The sequence below is a fragment of the Petromyzon marinus genome, chromosome 58, assembly GCF_048934315.1.
Source record: "Petromyzon marinus isolate PM22_M1 ecotype Great Lakes invasive population chromosome 58, UKy_Petmar_22M1.pri1.0, whole genome shotgun sequence".
In the NCBI taxonomy this organism is placed as follows: domain Eukaryota; kingdom Metazoa; phylum Chordata; class Hyperoartia; order Petromyzontiformes; family Petromyzontidae; genus Petromyzon; species Petromyzon marinus.
The window spans coordinates 4,115,478-4,135,958 of NC_133724.1; the positions used below are offsets into that span (position 1 = coordinate 4,115,478).

The 20,481-nt window shown below is 59.7% G+C and overlaps 2 protein-coding genes across 5 annotated transcripts in view; one reads left to right on the top strand and one right to left on the bottom strand.

The window, feature by feature from the left end:
* Positions 1-18,705, top strand: LOC116955088 (uncharacterized). Of its 4 annotated transcripts, none has more exons than XM_032976055.2 (7): positions 2-500; positions 6,793-6,857; positions 11,824-12,383; positions 12,960-13,076; positions 14,447-14,578; positions 15,674-16,009; positions 16,718-18,705. In XM_032976055.2, exons 3-7 carry the CDS (start codon positions 11,855-11,857, stop codon positions 17,500-17,502), a joined length of 1,899 nt encoding a protein of 632 aa, XP_032831946.1. In that variant the 5' UTR covers positions 2-500; positions 6,793-6,857; positions 11,824-11,854; the 3' UTR covers positions 17,503-18,705. The 4 variants fall into 4 exon arrangements, with proteins under 4 accessions (XP_032831949.1, XP_032831950.1, XP_032831946.1 ...); XM_032976056.2 differs by having other exon boundaries at positions 2-495; XM_032976058.2 differs by lacking the exon at positions 6,793-6,857 and having other exon boundaries at positions 1-500.
* Positions 18,620-20,481, bottom strand: part of LOC116955095 (uncharacterized) — a 16,561-nt gene continuing 14,699 nt past the window's right edge. The window contains exon 6 of the mRNA XM_032976068.2: positions 18,620-19,841. Coding sequence (XP_032831959.1) covers positions 19,303-19,841 — 539 coding nt within the window. The 3' untranslated portion in view covers positions 18,620-19,302. The remainder of the gene's footprint in view (positions 19,842-20,481) is intronic.

Genomic DNA, 20,481 nt, shown 5'->3' on the forward strand with positions numbered 1-20,481 from the left:
AGGGAGGAGTTTTGTGAGAGGGCGGGGTTAGGAGAGGTCACGGTTTCGCTGCCGGGTCACGCGGCCTTGCCCCACAGGCTCCGCCGCTCTGCACCGGCATCGTTGTCGAGACCTCGGCATCCCTCCGCGCGGGTCCCCGCCTCCTCCTCCTCCTCATTATTCCGCACAACTCGCGCGTGCGTCTCTCTTCGCTCTTCTCCGTCGTCGTTAAAACATTCCTCCTGTGGCGGCGGCGGGAGTGAGGGCGGTCTCTGTCCGCCTTCGCACGCCCTCCCCGTCTGGATTCGCTCCCCAGTCCCCCGCGTGTTGTCGCAGGGTTTTTTTTAGGCAAGCCGCAGGCTTCCCTCGGTTCAATTTCCACAAGTAGGCCCCACCCTCCCCCCTCATCCTCTCCCGCGTCGGAGACTGTTGATCCGTTTTTAAACACAATAATAATAATCATAACGAATTTGACCATCGACAAGTCGTCGCCCGGTCCACTCGTCTCTCTCGCAGGTCAGGTGAGCCTCCTCCTCGTCCGCCCTCGTTCTGTGCCCTCTGCTCGGCTTTATCCCATCCACTCACCCGACGATGTAGTGGGGGGTGGTGGTGAGAGTGGTTGGCGTGGTGGTGATGGTGAGAGTGGTTGGCGTGGTGGTGGTGGTGGTGAGAGTGGTTGGCGTGGTGGTGAGAGTGGTTGGCGTGGTGGTGGTGAGACTGATTGGCGTGGTGGTGGTGGTGGTTGGCGTGGTGGTGGTGGTGAGAGTGGTTGACGTGGTGGTGGTGGTGATGAGAGTGGTTGACGTGGTGGTGGTGAGAGTGGTTGACGTGGTGGTGGTGGTGAGAGTGATTGGCGTGGTGGTGGTGGTGAGAGTGGTTGGCGTGGTGGTGGTGAGTGGTGAGAGTGGTTGGCGTGGTGGTGAGAGTGGTTGGCGTGGTGGTGGTGGTGGTGGTGAGAGTGGTTGGCGTGGTGGTGGTGAGAGTGGTTGGCGTGGTGGTGGTGAGAGTGGTTGGCGTGGTAGTGGTGGAGTGGTTGGCGCGGTGGTGGTGGTGAGTGGTTGGCGCGGTGGTGGTGGTGGTGAGAGTGGTTGGCGTGGTGGTGGTGGGAATGGTTGGCGTGGTGGTGGTGGTGGTGAGAGTGGTTGGCGTGGTGGTGGTGAGAGTGGTTGGCGTGGTGGTGGTGAGAGTGGTTGGCGTGGTGGTGGTGAGAGTGGTGGTGGTGGTGAGAGTGGTTGGCGTGGTGGTGGTGAGAGTGGTTGGCGTGGTGGTGGTGAGAGTGGTTGGCGTGGTGGTGAGAGTGGTTGTGGTGGTGGTGGTGAGAGTGGTTGGCGTGGTGGTGAGAGTGGTGAGAGTGGTTGGCGTGGTGGTGAGAGTGGTGAGAGTGGTTGGCGTGGTGGTGGTGGTGAGAGTGGTTGGTGTGGTGGTGGTGAGAGTGGTTGGCGTGGTGGTGAGAGTGGTTGGCGTGGTGGTGGTGAGACTGATTGGCGTGGTGGTGGTGGTGGTTGGCGTGGTGGTGGTGGTGAGAGTGGTTGACGTGGTGGTGGTGGTGATGAGAGTGGTTGACGTGGTGGTGGTGAGAGTGGTTGACGTGGTGGTGGTGGTGAGAGTGATTGGCGTGGTGGTGGTGGTGGTGAGAGTGGTTGGCGTGGTGGTGGTGAGTGGTGAGAGTGGTTGGCGTGGTGGTGAGAGTGGTTGGCGTGGTGGTGGTGGTGGTGAGAGTGGTTGGCGTGGTGGTGGTGAGAGTGGTTGGCGTGGTGGTGGTGGTGGTGAGAGTGGTTGGCGTGGTAGTGGTGGAGTGGTTGGCGCGGTGGTGGTGGTGAGTGGTTGGCGCGGTGGTGGTGGTGGTGAGAGTGGTTGGCGTGGTGGTGGTGGGAATGGTTGGCGTGGTGGTGGTGGTGGTGAGAGTGGTTGGCGTGGTGGTGAGAGTGGTTGGCGTGGTGGTGGTGAGAGTGGTTGGCGTGGTGGTGGTGAGAGTGGTGGTGGTGGTGAGAGTGGTTGGCGTGGTGGTGGTGAGAGTGGTTGGCGTGGTGGTGGTGAGAGTGGTTGGCGTGGTGGTGAGAGTGGTTGTGGTGGTGGTGGTGAGAGTGGTTGGCGTGGTGGTGAGAGTGGTGAGAGTGGTTGGCGTGGTGGTGAGAGTGGTGAGAGTGGTTGGCGTGGTGGTGGTGGTGAGAGTGGTTGGTGTGGTGGTGGTGAGAGTGGTTGGCGTGGTGGCGGTGAGAGTGGTGGTGGTGAGAGTGGTTGGCGTGGTGGTGGTGAGAGTGGTTGTGGTGGTGGTGAGAGTGGTTGGCGTGGTGGTGGTGGTGGTGGTGAGAGTGGTTGGCGTGGTGGTGAGAGTGGTTGGCGTGGTGGTGGTGAGAGTGGTTGGCGTGGTGGTGGTGGTGGTGAGAGTGGTTGGCGTGGTGGTGATGGTGAGAGTGGTTGGCGTGGTGGTGGTGAGAGTGGTTGACGTGGTGGTGGCGGTGGTGGTGAGAGTGGTTGGCGTGGTGGTGTGAGAGTGGTTGGCGTGGTGGTGGTGGTGGTGAGAGTGGTTGGCGTGGTGGTGGAGTGGTTGGCGTGGTGGTGGTGAGAGTGGTTGGCGTGGTTGTGAGTGGTTGGCGCGGTGGTGGTGGTGAGAGTGGTTGGCGTGGTGGTGGGAATGGTTGGCGTGGTGGTGGTGGTGAGAGTGGTTGGCGTGGTGGTGAGAGTGGTGAGAGTGGTTGGCGTGGTGGTGATGGTGGTGGTGAGAGTGGTTGGCGTGGTGGTGGTGAGAGTGGTTGGCGTGGTGGTGGTGAGAGTGGTTGGCGTGGTGGTGATGAGAGTGGTTGGCGTGGTGGTGAGAGTGGTTGGCGTGGTGGTGGTGGTGGTGAGAGTGGTTGGCGTGGTGGTGGTGGTGAGAGTGGTTGACGTGGTGGTGGCGGTGGTGGTGAGAGTGGTTGGCGTGGTGGTGTGAGAGTGGTTGGCGTGGTGGTGGTGGTGAGAGTGGTTGGCGTGGTGGTGAGAGTGGTGAGAGTGGTTGGCGTGGTGGTGGTGGTGGTGGTGAGAGTGGTTGGCGTGGTGGTGGTGAGAGTGGTTGGCGTGGTGGTGATGGTGGTGGTGAGAGTGGTTGGCGTGGTGGTGGTGGAGTGGTTGGCGTGGTGGTGGTGAGAGTGGTTGGCGTGGTTGTGAGTGGTTGGCGCGGTGGTGGTGGTGGTGGGAATGGTTGGCGTGGTGGTGAGAGTGGTTGGCGTGGTGGTGGTGGTGAGAGTGGTTGACGTGGTGGTGGCGGTGGTGGTGAGAGTGGTTGGCGTGGTGGTGTGAGAGTGGTTGGCGTGGTGGTGGTGGTGGTGGTGAGAGTGGTTGGCGTGGTGGTGGTGGTGGAGTGGTTGGCGTGGTGGTGGTGAGAGTGGTTGGCGTGGTTGTGAGTGGTTGGCGCGGTGGTGGTGGTGAGAGTGGTTGGCGTGGTGGTGGGAATGGTTGGCGTGGTGGTGGTGGTGGTGGTGAGAGTGGTTGGCGTGGTGGTGAGAGTGGTGAGAGTGGTTGGCGTGGTGGTGATGGTGGTGGTGAGAGTGGTTGGCGTGGTGGTGGTGAGAGTGGTTGGCGTGGTGGTGGTGAGAGTGGTTGGCGTGGTGGTGATGAGAGTGGTTGGCGTGGTGGTGAGAGTGGTTGGCGTGGTGGTGGTGGTGAGAGTGGTTGGCGTGGTGGTGGTGGTGAGAGTGGTTGGCGTGGTGGTGGTGATGGTGAGAGTGGTTGGCGTGGTGGTGGTGGTGAGAGTGGTTGACGTGGTGGTGGCGGTGGTGGTGAGAGTGGTTGGCGTGGTGGTGTGAGAGTGGTTGGCGTGGTGGTGGTGGTGAGAGTGGTTGGCGTGGTGGTGAGAGTGGTGAGAGTGGTTGGCGTGGTGGTGGTGGTGAGAGTGGTTGGCGTGGTGGTGGTGAGAGTGGTTGGCGTGGTGGTGATGGTGGTGGTGAGAGTGGTTGGCGTGGTGGTGGTGGAGTGGTTGGCGTGGTGGTGGTGAGAGTGGTTGGCGTGGTTGTGAGTGGTTGGCGCGGTGGTGGTGGTGGTGGGAATGGTTGGCGTGGTGGTGAGAGTGGTTGGCGTGGTGGTGGTGGTGAGAGTGGTTGGCGTGGTGGTGAGAGTGGTTGGCGTGGTGGTGATGGTGGTGGTGAGAGTGGTTGGCGTGGTGGTGGTGGTGGAGTGGTTGGCGTGGTGGTGGTGAGAGTGGTTGGCGTGGTTGTGAGTGGTTGGCGCGGTGGTGGTGGTGAGAGTGGTTGGCGTGGTGGTGGTGGTGGTGGGAATGGTTGGCGTGGTGGTGAGAGTGGTGAGAGTGGTTGGCGTGGTGGTGGTGGTGAGAGTGGTTGGCGTGGTGGTGGTGAGAGTGGTTGGCGTGGTGGTGAGAGTGGTGAGAGTGGTTGGCGTGGTGGTGGTGTTGGTGGTGAGAGTGGTTGGTGTGGTGGTGGTGAGAGTGGTTGGCGTGGTGGTGATGGTGGTGGTGAGAGTGGTTGGCGTGGTGGTGGTGAGAGTGGTTGGCGTGGTGGTGGTGGTGGTGAGAGTGGTTGACGTGGTGGTGGCGGTGGTGGTGAGAGTGGTTGGCGTGGTGGTGTGAGAGTGGTTGGCGTGGTGGTGGTGGTGGTGGTGAGAGTGGTTGGCGTGGTGGTGGTGGTGGAGTGGTTGGCGTGGTGGTGGTGAGAGTGGTTGGCGTGGTTGTGAGTGGTTGGCGCGGTGGTGGTGGTGAGAGTGGTTGGCGTGGTGGTGGGAATGGTTGGCGTGGTGGTGGTGGTGGTGGTGAGAGTGGTTGGCGTGGTGGTGAGAGTGGTGAGAGTGGTTGGCGTGGTGGTGATGGTGGTGGTGAGAGTGGTTGGCGTGGTGGTGGTGAGAGTGGTTGGCGTGGTGGTGGTGAGAGTGGTTGGCGTGGTGGTGATGAGAGTGGTTGGCGTGGTGGTGAGAGTGGTTGGCGTGGTGGTGGTGGTGAGAGTGGTTGGCGTGGTGGTGGTGGTGAGAGTGGTTGGCGTGGTGGTGGTGATGGTGAGAGTGGTTGGCGTGGTGGTGGTGGTGAGAGTGGTTGACGTGGTGGTGGCGGTGGTGGTGAGAGTGGTTGGCGTGGTGGTGTGAGAGTGGTTGGCGTGGTGGTGGTGGTGAGAGTGGTTGGCGTGGTGGTGAGAGTGGTGAGAGTGGTTGGCGTGGTGGTGGTGGTGAGAGTGGTTGGCGTGGTGGTGGTGAGAGTGGTTGGCGTGGTGGTGATGGTGGTGGTGAGAGTGGTTGGCGTGGTGGTGGTGGAGTGGTTGGCGTGGTGGTGGTGAGAGTGGTTGGCGTGGTTGTGAGTGGTTGGCGCGGTGGTGGTGGTGGTGGGAATGGTTGGCGTGGTGGTGAGAGTGGTTGGCGTGGTGGTGGTGGTGAGAGTGGTTGGCGTGGTGGTGAGAGTGGTTGGCGTGGTGGTGATGGTGGTGGTGAGAGTGGTTGGCGTGGTGGTGGTGGTGGAGTGGTTGGCGTGGTGGTGGTGAGAGTGGTTGGCGTGGTTGTGAGTGGTTGGCGCGGTGGTGGTGGTGAGAGTGGTTGGCGTGGTGGTGGTGGTGGTGGGAATGGTTGGCGTGGTGGTGAGAGTGGTGAGAGTGGTTGGCGTGGTGGTGGTGGTGAGAGTGGTTGGCGTGGTGGTGGTGAGAGTGGTTGGCGTGGTGGTGAGAGTGGTGAGAGTGGTTGGCGTGGTGGTGGTGTTGGTGGTGAGAGTGGTTGGTGTGGTGGTGGTGAGAGTGGTTGGCGTGGTGGTGATGGTGGTGGTGAGAGTGGTTGGCGTGGTGGTGGTGAGAGTGGTTGGCGTGGTGTTGGTGGTGGTGAGAGTGGTTGGCGTGGTGGTGGTGAGAGTGGTTGTGGTGGTGGTTGGCGTGGTGGTGGTGGTGAGAGTGGTTGGCGTGGTGGTGGTGGTGGTGGTGGTGGTGGTGAGAGTGGTTGGCGTGGTGGTGGTGAGAGTGGTTGGCGTGGTGGTGGTGAGAGTGGTTGGCGTGGTGGTGAGAGTGGTGGTGGTGGTGGTGAGAGTGGTTGGCGTGGTGGTGGTGAGAGTGGTTGGCGTGGTGGTGAGAGTGGTGGTGGTGGTGAGAGTGGTTGGCGTGGTGGTGGTGGTGAGAGTGGTTGGCGTGGTGGTGGTGGTGGTGGTGGTGGTGAGAGTGGTTGGCGTGGTGGTGGTGGTGAGAGTGGTTGGCGTGGTGTTGAGAGTGGTGAGAGTGGTTGGCGTGGTGGTGGTGGTGGTGAGAGTGGTTGGCGTGGTGGTGATGGTGGTGGTGAGAGTGGTTGGCGTGGTGGTGGTGAGAGTGGTTGGCGTGGTGGTGGTGGTGGTGAGAGTGATTGTGGTGGTGGTTGGCGTGGTGGTGGTGGTGAGAGTGGTTGGCGTGGTGGTGGTGGTGGTGAGAGTGGTTGGCGTGGTGGTGGTGGTGAGAGTGGTTGGCGTGGTGGTGAGAGTGGTGGTGGTGGTGAGAGTGGTTGGCGTGGTGGTGGTGGTGAGAGTGGTTGGCGTGGTGGTGAGAGTGGTGGTGGTGAGAGTGGTTGGCGTGGTGGTGGTGGTGAGAGTGGTTGGCGTGGTGGTGGTGGTGGTGAGAGTGGTTGGCGTGGTGGTGAGAGTGGTGAGAGTGGTTGGCGTGGTGGTGAGAGTGGTTGGCGTGGTGGTGGTGAGAGTGGTTGGCGTGGTGGTGAGAGTGGTGGTGGTGGTGAGAGTGGTTGGCGTGGTGGTGGTGGTGAGAGTGGTGAGAGTGGTTGGCGTGGTGGTGGTGGTGGTGGTGGTGAGAGTGGTTGGCTACCAACGTTGTTGTGGGAGGCCCTCATCCAGCAGTTGATTGACAAACGGGTGCCCCCCCCTCCCCCGTGTGTTGCCAGGGGTCGGCCACCTGCTGAGCCGCCCGCGTGGCTCTTGAACGACTGCGGAGTCGCGGCTCTCTGAGGTACTGAGGGAGTCGCTTCTCAGAATGTGGGTTGCCTGACCGTGCGAGTCCAGTTTACCGTGGGAGTCCAGTTTACCGTGGGAGTCCAGTTTACCGTGGGAGTCCAGTTTACCGTGGGAGTCCAGTTTACCGTGGGAGTCCAGTTTACCGTGGGAGTCCAGTTTACCGTGGGAGTCCAGTGTACCATGTGAGTCCAGTGTACCGTAGGAGTCCAGTTTACCATGGGAGCCCAGTTTACCATGGGAGTCCAGTTTACCATGGGAGTCCAGTGTACCATGTGAGTCCAGTGTACCGTAGGAGTCCAGTTTACCATGGGAGTCCAGTTTACCATGGGAGTCCAGTGTACCATGTGAGTCCAGTTTACCGTGGGAGTCCAGTTTACCATGGGAGTCCAGTTTACCGTGGGAGTCCAGTTTACCGTGGGAGCCCAGTTTACCATGGGAGTCCAGTGTACCATGTGAGTCCAGTTTACCGTGGGAGTCCAGTTTACCATGTGAGTCCAGTGTACCGTAGGAGTCCAGTTTACCGTGGGAGTCCAGTTTACCATGGGAGTCCAGTTTACCATGGGAGTCCAGTGTACCATGTGAGTCCAGTGTACCGTAGGAGTCCAGTTTACCATGGGAGTCCAGTTTACCGTGGGAGTCCAGTGTACCATGTGAGTCCAGTGTACCGTAGGAGTCCAGTTTACCATGGGAGTCCAGTTTACCATGGGAGTCCAGTGTACCATGTGAGTCCAGTGTACCGTAGGAGTCCAGTGTACCATGTGAGTCCAGTGTACCGTAGGAGTCCAGTTTACCATGAGAGTCCAGTTTACCATGGGAGTCCAGTGTACCATGTGAGTCCAGTTTACCGTGGGAGTCCAGTTTACCATGGGAGTCCAGTTTACCGTGGGAGTCCAGTTTACCGTGGGAGCCCAGTTTACCATGGGAGTCCAGTGTACCATGTGAGTCCAGTTTACCGTGGGAGTCCAGTTTACCATGGGAGTCCAGTTTACCATGGGAGTCCAGTTTACCGTGGGAGTCCAGTTTACCGTGGGAGCCCAGTTTACCATGGGAGCCCAGTGTACCATGTGAGTCCAGTTTACCATGGGAGTCCAGTTTACCATGGAGCTCCAGTTTACCACGGGAGTCCAGTTTACCATGGGAGTCAAGTTTACCATGGAGCTCCAGTTTATCACGGGAGTCCAGTTTACCATGGGAGTCCAGTGTACCATGGGAGTCCAGTGTACCATGTGAGTCCAGTTTACCGTGGGAGTCCAGTGTACCATGTGAGCCCAGTTTACCATGGAAGTCCAGTTTACCATGGGAGTCAAGTTTACCATGGAGCTCCAGTTTATCACCGGAGTCCAGTTTACCATGGAGCTCCAGTTTATCATGGGAGTCCAGTTTACCATGGAGCTCCAGTTTATCACGGGAGTCCAGTTTACCATGGAAGCCCAGTTTACCGTGGGAGTCCAGTTTACCGTGGGAGTCCAGTTTACCGTGGGAGTCCAGTTTACCATGAGAGTCCAGTTTACCATGGGAGTCCAGTGTACCATGTGAGTCCAGTTTACCATGGGAGTCCAGTTTACCATGGAGCTCCAGTTTACCACGGGAGTCCAGTTTACCATGGGAGTCAAGTTTACCATGGAGCTCCAGTTTATCACGGGAGTCCAGTTTACCATGGGAGTCAAGTTTACCATGGAGCTCCAGTTTACCACGGGAGTCCAGTTTACCATGGGAGTCAAGTTTACCATGGAGCTCCAGTTTATCACGGGAGTCCAGTTTACCATGGGAGTCCAGTGTACCATGGGAGTCCAGTGTACCATGTGAGTCCAGTTTACCGTGGGAGTCCAGTGTACCATGTGAGCCCAGTTTACCATGGAAGTCCAGTTTACCATGGGAGTCAAGTTTACCATGGAGCTCCAGTTTATCACCGGAGTCCAGTTTACCATGGAGCTCCAGTTTATCATGGAAGTCCAGTTTACCATGGAGCTCCAGTTTATCACCGGAGTCCAGTTTACCATGGAGCTCCAGTTTATCACGGGAGTCCAGTTTACCATGGAAGCCCAGTTTACCGTGGGAGTCCAGTTTACCGTGGGAGTCCAGTTTACCGTGGGAGCCCAGTTTACCGTGGGAGTCCAGTTTACCGTGGGAGTCCAGTTTACCGTGGGAGTCCAGTTCACCGTGGGATTCCAGTTTACCGTGGGAGCCCAGTTTACCATGGGAGTCCAGTTTACCATGGGAGTCCAGTTTACCCTGGAAGACCAGTTTACCATGGGAGACCAGTTTACCGTGGGAGTCCAGTTTACCGTGGAAGTCCAGTTTACCATGGGAGTCCAGTTTGCCATGGAAGACCAGTTTACCGTGTGAGCCCAGTTTACCATGGAAGTCCAGTTCACCATGGGAGCCTAGTTCACCATGGGAGTCCAGTTTACCATGGAAGACCAGTTTACCATGGGAGTCCAGTTTACCGTGGGAGTCCAGTTTACCGTGGAAGTCCAGTTTACCATGGAAGACCAGTTCACCATGGAAATCCAGTTTACCATGGGAGTCCAGTTCACCATGGAAGTCCAGTTCACCGTGGGAGTCCAGTTCACCGTGGGAGTCCAGTTCACCATGGGAAGTCCAGTTTACCATGGAAGACCAGTTCACCATGGGAGTCCAGTTCACCGTGGGAGTCCAGTTTACCATGGAAGACCAGTTCACCATGGGAGTCCAGTTCACCGTGGGAGTCCAGTTTACCATGGAAGACCAATTCACCATGGGAGTCCAGTTCACCATGGGAGTCCAGTTCACCATGGGAGACCAGTTCACCGAGGGAGTCCAGTTCACCATGGGAGTCCAGTTCACCATGGGAGACCAGTTCACTATGGGAGTCCAGTTCACCATGGGAGTCCAGTTTACCAACTGAATCCAGTTTATAATGGGGCAGGAGGCGGCAACCGGCGGCTCCGGAGCAAGCCTGCGGCTCTGAAAGGAACTTCTGCTTCGTGATGTGATCAGTGAAGGGAAGACTACCACCGTCATCCCTTGAATTGTTATTCCGATCTAAGTGAAGGGCCCCATTCGGGTCCCACGTTGTTCCGTGCGATTTGACCCTCGTCCCCATGTGTTGTGACATTTTGAGGGCGGTGTTTTGTTATCGTTGTTGCGGATGTTACCCCCGTGGTTAATTTTAGATGCTACGGTCCAGTCCGAAATCGGCCTTTTAACTCCCATCGACCGTGGATACGGTGTGTAGGAGACGCGTTGCTTAGGAGGCAATCGGCCATCCTGTCGAATGACTCGGCCCCGTTAGGAAAGGTGGAATTGTCACGGCTTGTGACTAGCCGGCGGACGTGGAAACTTCTACATTTCAATCCACTGTCGCGGGTTGCCTTGTGCGGTGTCCACGCGTGCGTCTGCTGCGAACCAAAGAAACCGGAATGCGGTCACATCAGAAACTCCAGCCGGATTGGACGGTTGAAGCAATTGGCGGGACCCCCGGGGGGTCCCATCGCTGCCCCGTGGTGGGAAAAACCCGCGTAACGACACGAGTCTTTGTCGCCTTACCGACGACAAAGCTGGCGGTCAAATCGATTGGCCTCGTCGAGAGCTACCCGGGGACACCCAAGTTTCGTCAAAAGCTGCAAAAATTACGCAAACAACGTGAAATTCACCGCCTGCGGGAGCGTGCGGGGCTCGCCTTGGCAAAGAAGCCGAGGATCGACGGCTGACCGGAGGGCGCCGTCGCCGCGGGCGACTGCGGCGACGACGCCCCCCGGGGCTCGGGTTTGGCCGGTGGGGGTGGCGCCCGTCGTGCCGATCGCCGCACGCTGCTGCTGCTGCTGCTGCTGCCGCTCGTTGGCGCGGTAGTCTGGTGCGGGCGGCGCGTTGCTGTCGGGGTCACGTAGTGGGGCGGACTGAAAAATAATAATTATCGACCCGATTTTTGCCAAGTGATTTCAGTTAACCATAACCATGCCTCGCGTCCCAGGCGAAAGGTTTCCATTGGGGCTCCGCTACGTTACGGTCCGCAGAGGACGCGGCAACAAGAGCTGTCGCGATTTTGTTCCTCGGCTTCCCCAAACCTCACTGACCAGCGTGGTGAAGCATGGATGCCGTCATCCGGGGCTGTACATGTGCAGGGGTGAGATGTTAACAACCTCACGTTAACAACCTCACCTGGAGGTCGTGGTTTTTGAATCCCGGCCCTTGACGCCTGCTGTATATTTGGAGTTGGCACGTGCTCTCTCTTTCTCCTCGTGGTTGCGTGGATTTTTCTCCAGGGTCCTCCGACTTTTCCTTCTCATTTCCACAAGATAAGCAACTTCGTTGGGTTACCGTTTGTGGCCAGGTCGCTTCTGAAAAAGAGCTATACAGCTCAGCGGGCTTTACCTGGTAAAAAACCAAAAAAGGAGATTCATCGTTTTGAATAGAATGGAAACGATTGCTGTGTTTATGATTAATGAGTGAACCCGCACTGACCGGCAAAGATGTTGAACCCCCGTGACCGACAGTGATGGGAGGCTGTAAATCCGTCAGCGGCTTGACAGTGCTTTGGATTATTTTCTTTATTATTGTTGCGCGATTGATGGCACCCACCGTGGATCCTGTTAGACTTGTAGTGATTAAATCACGGAATCATCGAGCCTGGGTCTGCACTGCCCACGTGTGTGTGTGTGTGTGCGTCTGTCTGTGAGCCTTGACCCCTTGTGTGTAGCTGCAGTCGATGAGTTTGGTTTGTGCTGCTCACTGTGTGACCCCAGCCCAGTATTTAGTCACCGGTCATCTCACCCGATCATTTTCAGACGAGGTCATTTTGTCCCTTCACGGTCGGCCGCGACGTCGCTGTGCCGAGCGACTCTCGTCCGCTCGGCCGTCGTCGGCTCGGATCAAACGACAACAAAAAAAAACCTCTGACGAAAGTTTTCGTCAATAATTCGCGACTGAAATGAAACGCGACCCCTGACCCCTCCTCCTCCTCCTCCTCCTCGCGCGTGCAGGCACCGCGCCCCGCCACTCCCCCGCGCGCCGATGGCGGCGCTCTGCGCGGAGGCGGTGCTGGACCCGCGCGAGGACTTCCCGGCGTGGCTCGGCGCGCACGGCGTGAGCGCTCGCGTGCTCGAGGCGGTCGAGGCCGAGCTCGGCATCGGCGACTACGAGGCGCTGCTGGCGTGCGCCGCCCAGGCGCCCGTGCGCGCCGAGCTTCTCGCCGCCGCCAAGGAGCGACTGCCCTTCGCCTTCTACGCCGCCCTGCGGCGCGTCGCCGAGCAGGTGGGGCGCGGCGCCGGCGGTTGCGGCGGAGGGCACCACGACGGGCCGTCGGACGGATACGCGACCGCCGACGGCCCCTTCTACCAGTCGCTCTTCAGCAGCCTGCTGGGCGCCATCGTGGTGATGCTCAACAACCTGAGCTGCGAGCTGCTTCGATCGGCCGAGCGGTTCACGTCGCTCGAGCGCCTGGTCAACGCCGGCGGCGGCGGCGTCGGCGTCGCCGGCGGCATCGGCGGCGACGCCGACGACATGGGAGAGGAAGCTGACCTCACTCCGTGCAGCACAGACGGTGAGTCGGTCGTTTTACCGCCGTCGGCGTGGGGTAACGGGTGAAGTGTAAAGGGGGTCGCGAGGGGGCGGCCTGCAATTTCCTGCCTGCTTGTCCACCACTCTTGGCCAGGCAGTGCTGAGGCAGTGGGAGTAGCCACACTTTTCACTCGCCTCACGCGACCCGCCAATCGACTTTGGCGTACGCCCATTTTGATGCCGCTGGTTGGATAGAGGCGGGAGAAGGTTCATACGGAAGCTTTTAACCCATTGTTTCGACCGTGCCAGGAGATGGAATCGGCGACCTCTGGCTGTACGACACGATAGTTAAAATCACGTCCGGGGGGCTCGACGCACCCCATCATTCTTCCAACAATGATGGGGCGGAGGTGGGGGGAGGGGGTCGGGTCAAAACAATTGCCGTTTTGTGGGAGGAGAGGCGTCACCCGCCCCCCGCCCCCCCCTCCACGGCACGGGAAAGTGGAATTTCCACCACCCAGCTAAGATGAGAGAGGGCGCTGGGGCGGGGGGCGGGGGGGGGCGGGGGGGGGGCGGGGAGTGGTCGTGAGACGCGGCTCCCCCGCTCCGCTCTGCGCAGAGACGGAGGAATCGATGGACGAGCACAAGTACGGCGGCGAGGACGATGGCGAGGACGCCCTCGGGGTAGCACCGCCCCCCGCAGAGCCCGGGAGGATGGCCGAGGAACTGTACCCAGGTGATGGGGGGGGGGGGGGGGGGGAGGGGCTGGTGCTGGTGGTGGTGGTGGTGGTGGCGGCTTCTACAAAGTCGGTCACAGGCGGGAGAGAGCTAATCTCGTAGATGACGTTCGCGACGACGGTAACAAAAAAATAAAAATATTTTTGCCCTTGACCATCGTCGACGGGATGAAAATCGTCAAAATGGTGACGACGGCGGCTCCCAACTACGCAGCAGAGACCCGGGGGGGGGGGGGGGTGGGGGGGGGCGGGGGGGGGGGGGCGTCCTCCCCGTCGTACACGGACTGAAATCATTTAGTAGCGTCGTCAGACAGCGCTGTGCACTAAGGTGCACCGAACACGTGATTATCGGGGAGCGATAGTGTAGCGGTTAGCGCGCTGCGCTATGAACCTGGCGACCCGGGTTCGATTCCCGCTCACGGCCAACACCAGTGACGATTATCTGAACCGGTCCCGGGCCTCCCCTAGGTCGACTCGGCCTCAAATGAGTACCTGGTGCGGTGTGTAAACATCGTCACTAGGGAGACAAAGGCGGTCGGGCGTGGTGCTGGCCACCCACCCCCTCGTGTACCGTTCTGGCCTTCATAGGTGCTCGCTAACAGCACTTGCCCCTACAGTCTGTTACAGGCTATATGGGGGATCTTTATCTTTATATTTACTGAGTGCACTGGTGGTTGACTTGATATCCGTGGGTTGGGGTGGGCGGCGGTGGTGGTGGTGGTAATTGCGTGCTCATCACGCAAACTGAGAGTCGACCAAACGTTCGACTGCTTTTGTCCGCTCGTCGAAGACCTCATCGCCAAAATACAAATGCCGACTAAATTCGTACCCGCCGCAACACTAGTCATTGCGGCAGGCCGATTGTAATATTCATCGCTGGGCTTGTATCCCAATTAACTTGACGCAATTGATTACCGATTGTCTATATTCTTGGTTCTTTCGGTAAAGTCGCGTAGAAGGGAAACAGTGAAACAATAAAAACAAAAAAACAAAACAACTTTTTTATTATTTTATTGTTTCCCTTCCGACGTGACTTTACCGAAAGAACCAAGAAACACCCGATTGCCTTGTTACGTTTACACGAGCAATCGGACGGCGAGCTGTAAAACAACGAAGCACAGCCCCTGTTCCTGCACGCCGCGTCCGCTGGGCGAGAGAGGCGATGGACCCTGGGCCTTGGGGCGACGTCGTCGGCGTCGCCAGCCACCGCACTTCCAATCCCGGCCTTCGGGAGGCATATGTCGATCGTGGGCGTGATCACTTACTGTAGACGACATCGGGGTAGCTCGGCGCGCAGAGACTCGCAGGCTGCCAGGGACGCGCCGTCGAGCGGGAGCTCGCTAACGCCGCCGTCTCTCTGCGGTTACAGACGAGGCGGAGGGGTACACGGAGGGCTACTCGGAGGGCTACGGCGAGGCGTACGGACACTCGCCGAAAGCGCATGCTGAGCATGGAGCGCCCCCCCGGCACTTCCCCCGCGTGAAGCATGAGCCGCAGGAAGGTGAGAGAGAGAGGAGAGAGGAGAGAGAGGAGAGAGGCAGTCGTCGGCCGTGGTCTGTCCACTGCTGGGTGTAATCTTGCGCGTCCAGCTTTTTTTGCACGCGAGCCGAGCCCATCCGCTCTCCCGACGGCGGACTTGCGTGTTGCCTCGGCGAGTCTTGACCCCCGCCCGCCACCGTCATCCCCCTCCGGTCGATGCATCACGCAAGCCCCGCTTCTCCGAAGTCGCAACGTGTTAAACGTTTTCGATTAAGCTACTTGGGTCGCGTTAAATTCGTTACTGGGGATGGCACGCGGAGGCCGGGAGAGTGGCATGAGGGGGAGAGAAGTGAACTGGGGAGCCAAATCCTTTGAGGGTCTTCGAAGTCTATAAACTAAGACAGCTTTTTATTTTTTTTATTTTGCCAGGTAAGGCCCCACTTAAGCTGTGTAGCTCTTTTTCGGAAGCGACCTGGGCATCACAAACGACAGCACAACTAAGTGGCTTAATCACGAGGAAATGTGCAGCAGAATCCAAATGACTCTTAAACGCGTGACGTCGATGCTAAATGGGGAGGGTTAAAACAGGAGGGCCCTGATAAAAATCCACGAGAACCACGGGGAGAGACAGAGAGAGACACGCAAACTCCAAATATACAGCAGCAGCAGCAGGCGTCAGTGTCAGTATCGAACACACGACCTCCTGTATACCAGGCGAGGTAGTTAACATCTAGCCACCGTGATGATGATGAGAGAGAGACACGCAAACTCCAAATATACAGCAGCAACAGGCGTCAGGGTCGGGATCGAACCCACGACCTCCTGCGTACCAGGCGGAGTCATTAACATCTCCTAGCCACCGTGGCGAGTGCGATCTTTTAGTCTATCGGGGGACTGCAGTGGGGAGCCTGTGGAGGGATCGGAGTTGCGGAGGCGATGGGATCCCACCTCGTGCCCGTGTCAAAATCGAAGTTGAATCCCACGCAGGTGAAGCTAACGGGTTGCAAGGCGGGGTTGGGGGGGGCGGGACTGACCGCCAGCGCAATAACTCCGGCGTTGCTCGCCCCCCTCCCCCTCCCCTCCCCCAAAACGCAACCCCCCCCCCCCCCCCCGGCAGGGTTCAGCGAGGACGAGGACGGTGCCTGCCCCGTGCCCGAGCCGAGCCTGCGCTGGCAACGACGCGCGGGCGTCAGGGGCTTGGCGGGCGGACACGGTGGGCCACGCGCCATCGTCAAGAAGCGAACCAGGAGCCCCGAGGGCGACGGGGCCGCCGCTCCGCCGCCGCCGCCGCCGCTGCCGCTCCATGGACAGCAGCACCAGCAGCACCAGCAGCAGCACTTCAACGCGTACGGCGCGGGCAGCAGCCACGGGGAGGCGCCGCTCAACGGGCAGCGCGACGGCTTCGCCAAGGCGGAGGGGCACGTCGCGGAGCACGAGCAGGGAGACTGCGCCGGTAAGGCGCGCAGAAAAGCGTGCACCCGAGTGGGCCCCAAAGCGCCACGGCTACTTAGGAAAACGACCACCACCGGCGCGACTACCACAACCACTATAACCACCACCGCAACTACCACAACCACTATAACCACCACCGCAACTACCACAACCACTATAACCACCACCAGGACTACCCCAACCACTATAACCACCACCGCAACTACCACAACCGTCGTGACCACCACCAGGACTACCACAACCACTATAACCACCACCACAACTACCACAACCACTATAACCATCACCGCAACTACCACAACCGTCGTGACCACCACCAGGACTACCACAACCACTATAACCACCACCAGGACTACCACAACCATCGTGACCACCACCGCAACTACCACAACCACTATAACCACCACCGCGACTACCACAACCACTATAACCACCACCAGGACTACCACAACCACTATAACCACCACAACTGTCGCAACCACCACTGCGACTACCACCACCACCTTGACTACCACGACCGCTGTAATCGCCGCTCGGGTTTCAATTGTTCACTCGGTCACGTGTTGATGTCGTGGTGTATGTTGATGGCATTTATGTGCACCGCATACTACTGCTAAGTGGGGGGTGGGGGGGGGGGGATACAATGGCCACGTTGTGATGGGTCCACGGCCTGACTGTTCCCCACGTCGTGTGCCTTCCCCTGCCCCAGGCGAGGCTTCGGGCCACTGTCCCCACGGCGTCAACCACTCGGACCACCACCACCACCACCAGCAGCACCACCACCAGCAGCAGCAGCAGCAGCAGCCGCACCTCTTCCCCAGCGTGCGCTTCCCGCACAAGCTGCTCAACCACCACTACGCGTGCGGCGACGGCGCCGACCCCTCCGCCGCGCTCCAGCACCGCTCCCTCCCGCGCGCCGACGCCGCCGACGCCGGCGCCGGCGGTGCAAGCGACCTCGACGGGCCGGCCGCGTCGTCGCCTTCGGCGGCTCCCGCCGACGGCGGCGACCTCGACGGGAGCGGCGGCGGCGGCGGTGGCGGCGGCGGGCTGCTGTGGCCGGCGCTCGACGATTACGGGAAGGTGTACCAGTGCGACGACTGCGGCAAGGGCTTCCTCAACCGCAGCTACCTGTACGTGCACCGGCGCAAGCACACGGGCGAACGCCCCTACGCCTGCGACGTGTGCGGGCGCCGCTTCTCCGTCACCTACAACCTGGCGCGGCACAAGAAGACGCACACGGGCGAGAAGCCGTTCGTGTGCCGAGAGTGCGGCCTGGCGTTCCGCCTCAAGCACCACCTGCTGCGGCACGAGAAGAAGCACTCGCTGGCGCTGGACGGGGAGCCGATGGGGCCCGACGGGGCGGCGCTGGACGGGGCGGCGCTGGACGGGGCGGCGCTGGACGGGTCGGCGTCGGCGGGAGAGGCCGGCGAGGGAACGGCGGAGGCCACGGAGGCGATGATGTACGACGTGACTCACCTCCACCCGACGGGCTGATGGTAGCGCCCCATGCCGCCACCACCACCGAGGTGGCCTGCGATTGGGGGTGGGGGTGTGTGTAGTTGTGACCAAGACCAGGATTGGTGGTACCACACGGCGGTGGTATTGGTGGTACCACACGGTGGTGGTATTGGTGGTACCACACGGTGGTGGTATTGGGGGTACCACACGGTGGTGGTATTGGGGGTACCACACGGTGGTGGTATTGGGGGTACCACACGGCGGTGGTGGTGGTGGTATTGGCAATGCGAGACGGAGCCATGCGGAATGTCTACGCGCGCCTGGGGGGGGAGCGGTGGTGTAGCGGTTAGCACTACGAGCCAGGCAACCCCGAGTTCGATTTCTGCTCACGGCCAACACCGGTGATGTTTATCTGAACTGGTTCTGGGCCTCCCCTAGGTCGACTCGGCATCAAATGAGTACCTGGTGTGTGAGCATCGCCACTGGGGAGACGAAGGCGGCCGGGCATGGTGCTGGCCACCCACCCCCTCGTGTGCCGTGCCGGCCTTCATAGAGTGCTCGCCAACAGCACTTGTCCCAACGGTCTGTTAAGGCTATACGGGGGATCTTTGTATTTTTGTTGTGCGCGTGCGTGCAGGGGCTGAGCTGCTCAGTGTAAATAGTTTATCCGGGCTTTGTCGTTTAAAGTTGCGACACCCCCACCCCCCCCCACTTCTCCTCCCCCCTCGTGGTGGTACTAACTAGACATGTAACGATTATTGAGCCCCTCTCTCCTTATGATTCAGTCAGCCGACACGATTCGGAGGCAGTGGGGAGGGGGGGGGGGGATGGTCACATGACTCGAAGCGAGAATTTGCCGGGGGTTTGATTTCCTCTCCCGCGTGTTAAATGTTAACAGCTCCAGTGGCTAGCAGGTCATGTGAATCCAGTTGTGTGTAAGGCATTACATATTGATCAAGAAGGGATTGTCACATTTCCCCCCCCCCTCTCCTAAATTCGATGCGTGTATCACGAGCGTAGGAACAGCTCTGTGTATGGGTACATGCCTCTCTCCCGTGTTTCCCCTGCCCCGATAGGTGCAGCGGTGGTGCTGTGGTTTTATTAATGCAATGCCCCGAAACGTGTTTGTAAAAAAGGAAGGACAGCATAGGAGTGTTTTTAAATGTATTCCGCATTTTATTACGAACGGCAGCATTCACGACTTGGAATTTTGTGATTAAAAATAAAAAGTATTATCTACCTCCTGGTATTAAGTTTTTCCACCTTGTGTCAAGAGGGGTGAGAGTGGGGTGGGGGTGGGGAGCCACCAAAACACTCCTCCACCCTGAGCAAGCCATCCCCCGAAGGGCAAGGGAACATCTCAGGACGTCCGAGAAAGTGTGGGAAAGTCCAGGTGTAGGTGGCACGGGTGGTTTTCCCCATTGACGGTTTTCGGTGATTCACGCTGGCTTCACACAAGACGTTTGAATCTGGCTCGGGGCGGGGCGGGGGGGACAGCTGATACGGTAATGTTCCCCTTAGGTACACTGCACTGAAGAGACACGGCGTCTCCTCCGAGTCATCTTCAATACGAGACACCGTGCGCTTTGCATCCCGACTCGTTCTTTGCACGTTGGCGTGCACGGCACGGCACGGCTCCTGCCGCGGAATCGCAACGTTGCGTCGTCCCTGGCTCGGCATAACCCCACCCCCCCCACGACGCAGCTCGATCGTGCCAAGTGGAACATCTTCGGAATAATCATCGCCGCCGCCGCCGCCGCTCGTCACACGGGCAAGAAGTGGAAGCGTATTCCTCCCCAGGACATCATTCCAAGTCGCCGCCCCCGCGGCCAAGCGTCAGTGGATGGAGTGCGTCTTTTTGTGCCGGTGCAGGTGGTACTTGCGCCCGAAGGTCATGCCACACTCCTCGCAAACGAAGGGCTTCTCCCCGGAGTGGATGCGGCGGTGCTGGTTGAGGTTGTGGATGAGCGAAAACCTCTTGCCGCACTCGTCGCACACGTACGGCTTCTGCTCGCTGTGCCGGCTCTGCCTGTGGCGGCACAGCTTGCTGGGCGTGCGGAAGCTCATGCCGCAGTCGGGGCACACGCGGGGGCTATTGCCGCCGCCTCCGTGCGCCAGCTGCTCGTCCGTGACGACTACGACGTCGTCATCGCCGTACACGTGCGCGTACGCAGCCCGGCACGCCAGCCCCTCGCACTCCACGTCGCTCCTAACGAAGCGTTCCGCTGGGAGCTGCTGCTGCTGCTGCTGCCCCCTGGACCGCTCGGTAGGATCGAGTCTAGGTGCGGCGCTCACGTCGCCCGTTTGCCAGCTGCATGGCGGTGGCGGCGAGCTGTGCCGGTGCTGCTGAGCGTAAGCGCCGTCGCTCCCGTGACCTGTGGGGATGAGAGTGGAGACGTCACCGTCCTGTTGCGGCGGTCGGTGTGTTCGTCCCCGCCCCCCACCCACCCCACCCACCGCCCACCGCCCTACCACCGACACCCACTACGCCGTAAGCGGTGGCCCCACAAACGGACGGGTCCGACTTGCGGTCACGGGGATGGGTGGCGGGGTGGGTGGGGGGGGTGTAGGATTTAAGTTTTGAATTCATTGATTTTTAATAAATTCACGCCGGCGTTGCGATCGAAAACCGACAAAAATAAAAAAATAAAATAAAGTAAAAGCGCTTTGCGGCAAGCAAAAAATAAAATAACGCCTTGTGGGACCGCGGCACGGCGAGGTGCGGGCATGACCACCCTCCTCCCGCACCAGCCTGTTCATTCCCTTGTTGGTGCCGCCGAACATTTTCTCGGGAAGACGAAAACTGCGTACGGTGCAGCAGGGCCTGGCCCCGTTACTTCAAGCGGACCGGGGGGCCTGATTGCGCAACTCGGCAAAGTCACCTTTCCACCGTCACCGTCCTTGCCCGCGTGTTTCCGCGGCGATCGATCAGAGGACACTCTTTATTTTTCAGCAGCTGCCACACGTTCGCCAGTGGCTCTGCACTCTTCGTTGTGCAACTTCAGCCCCGTTCCA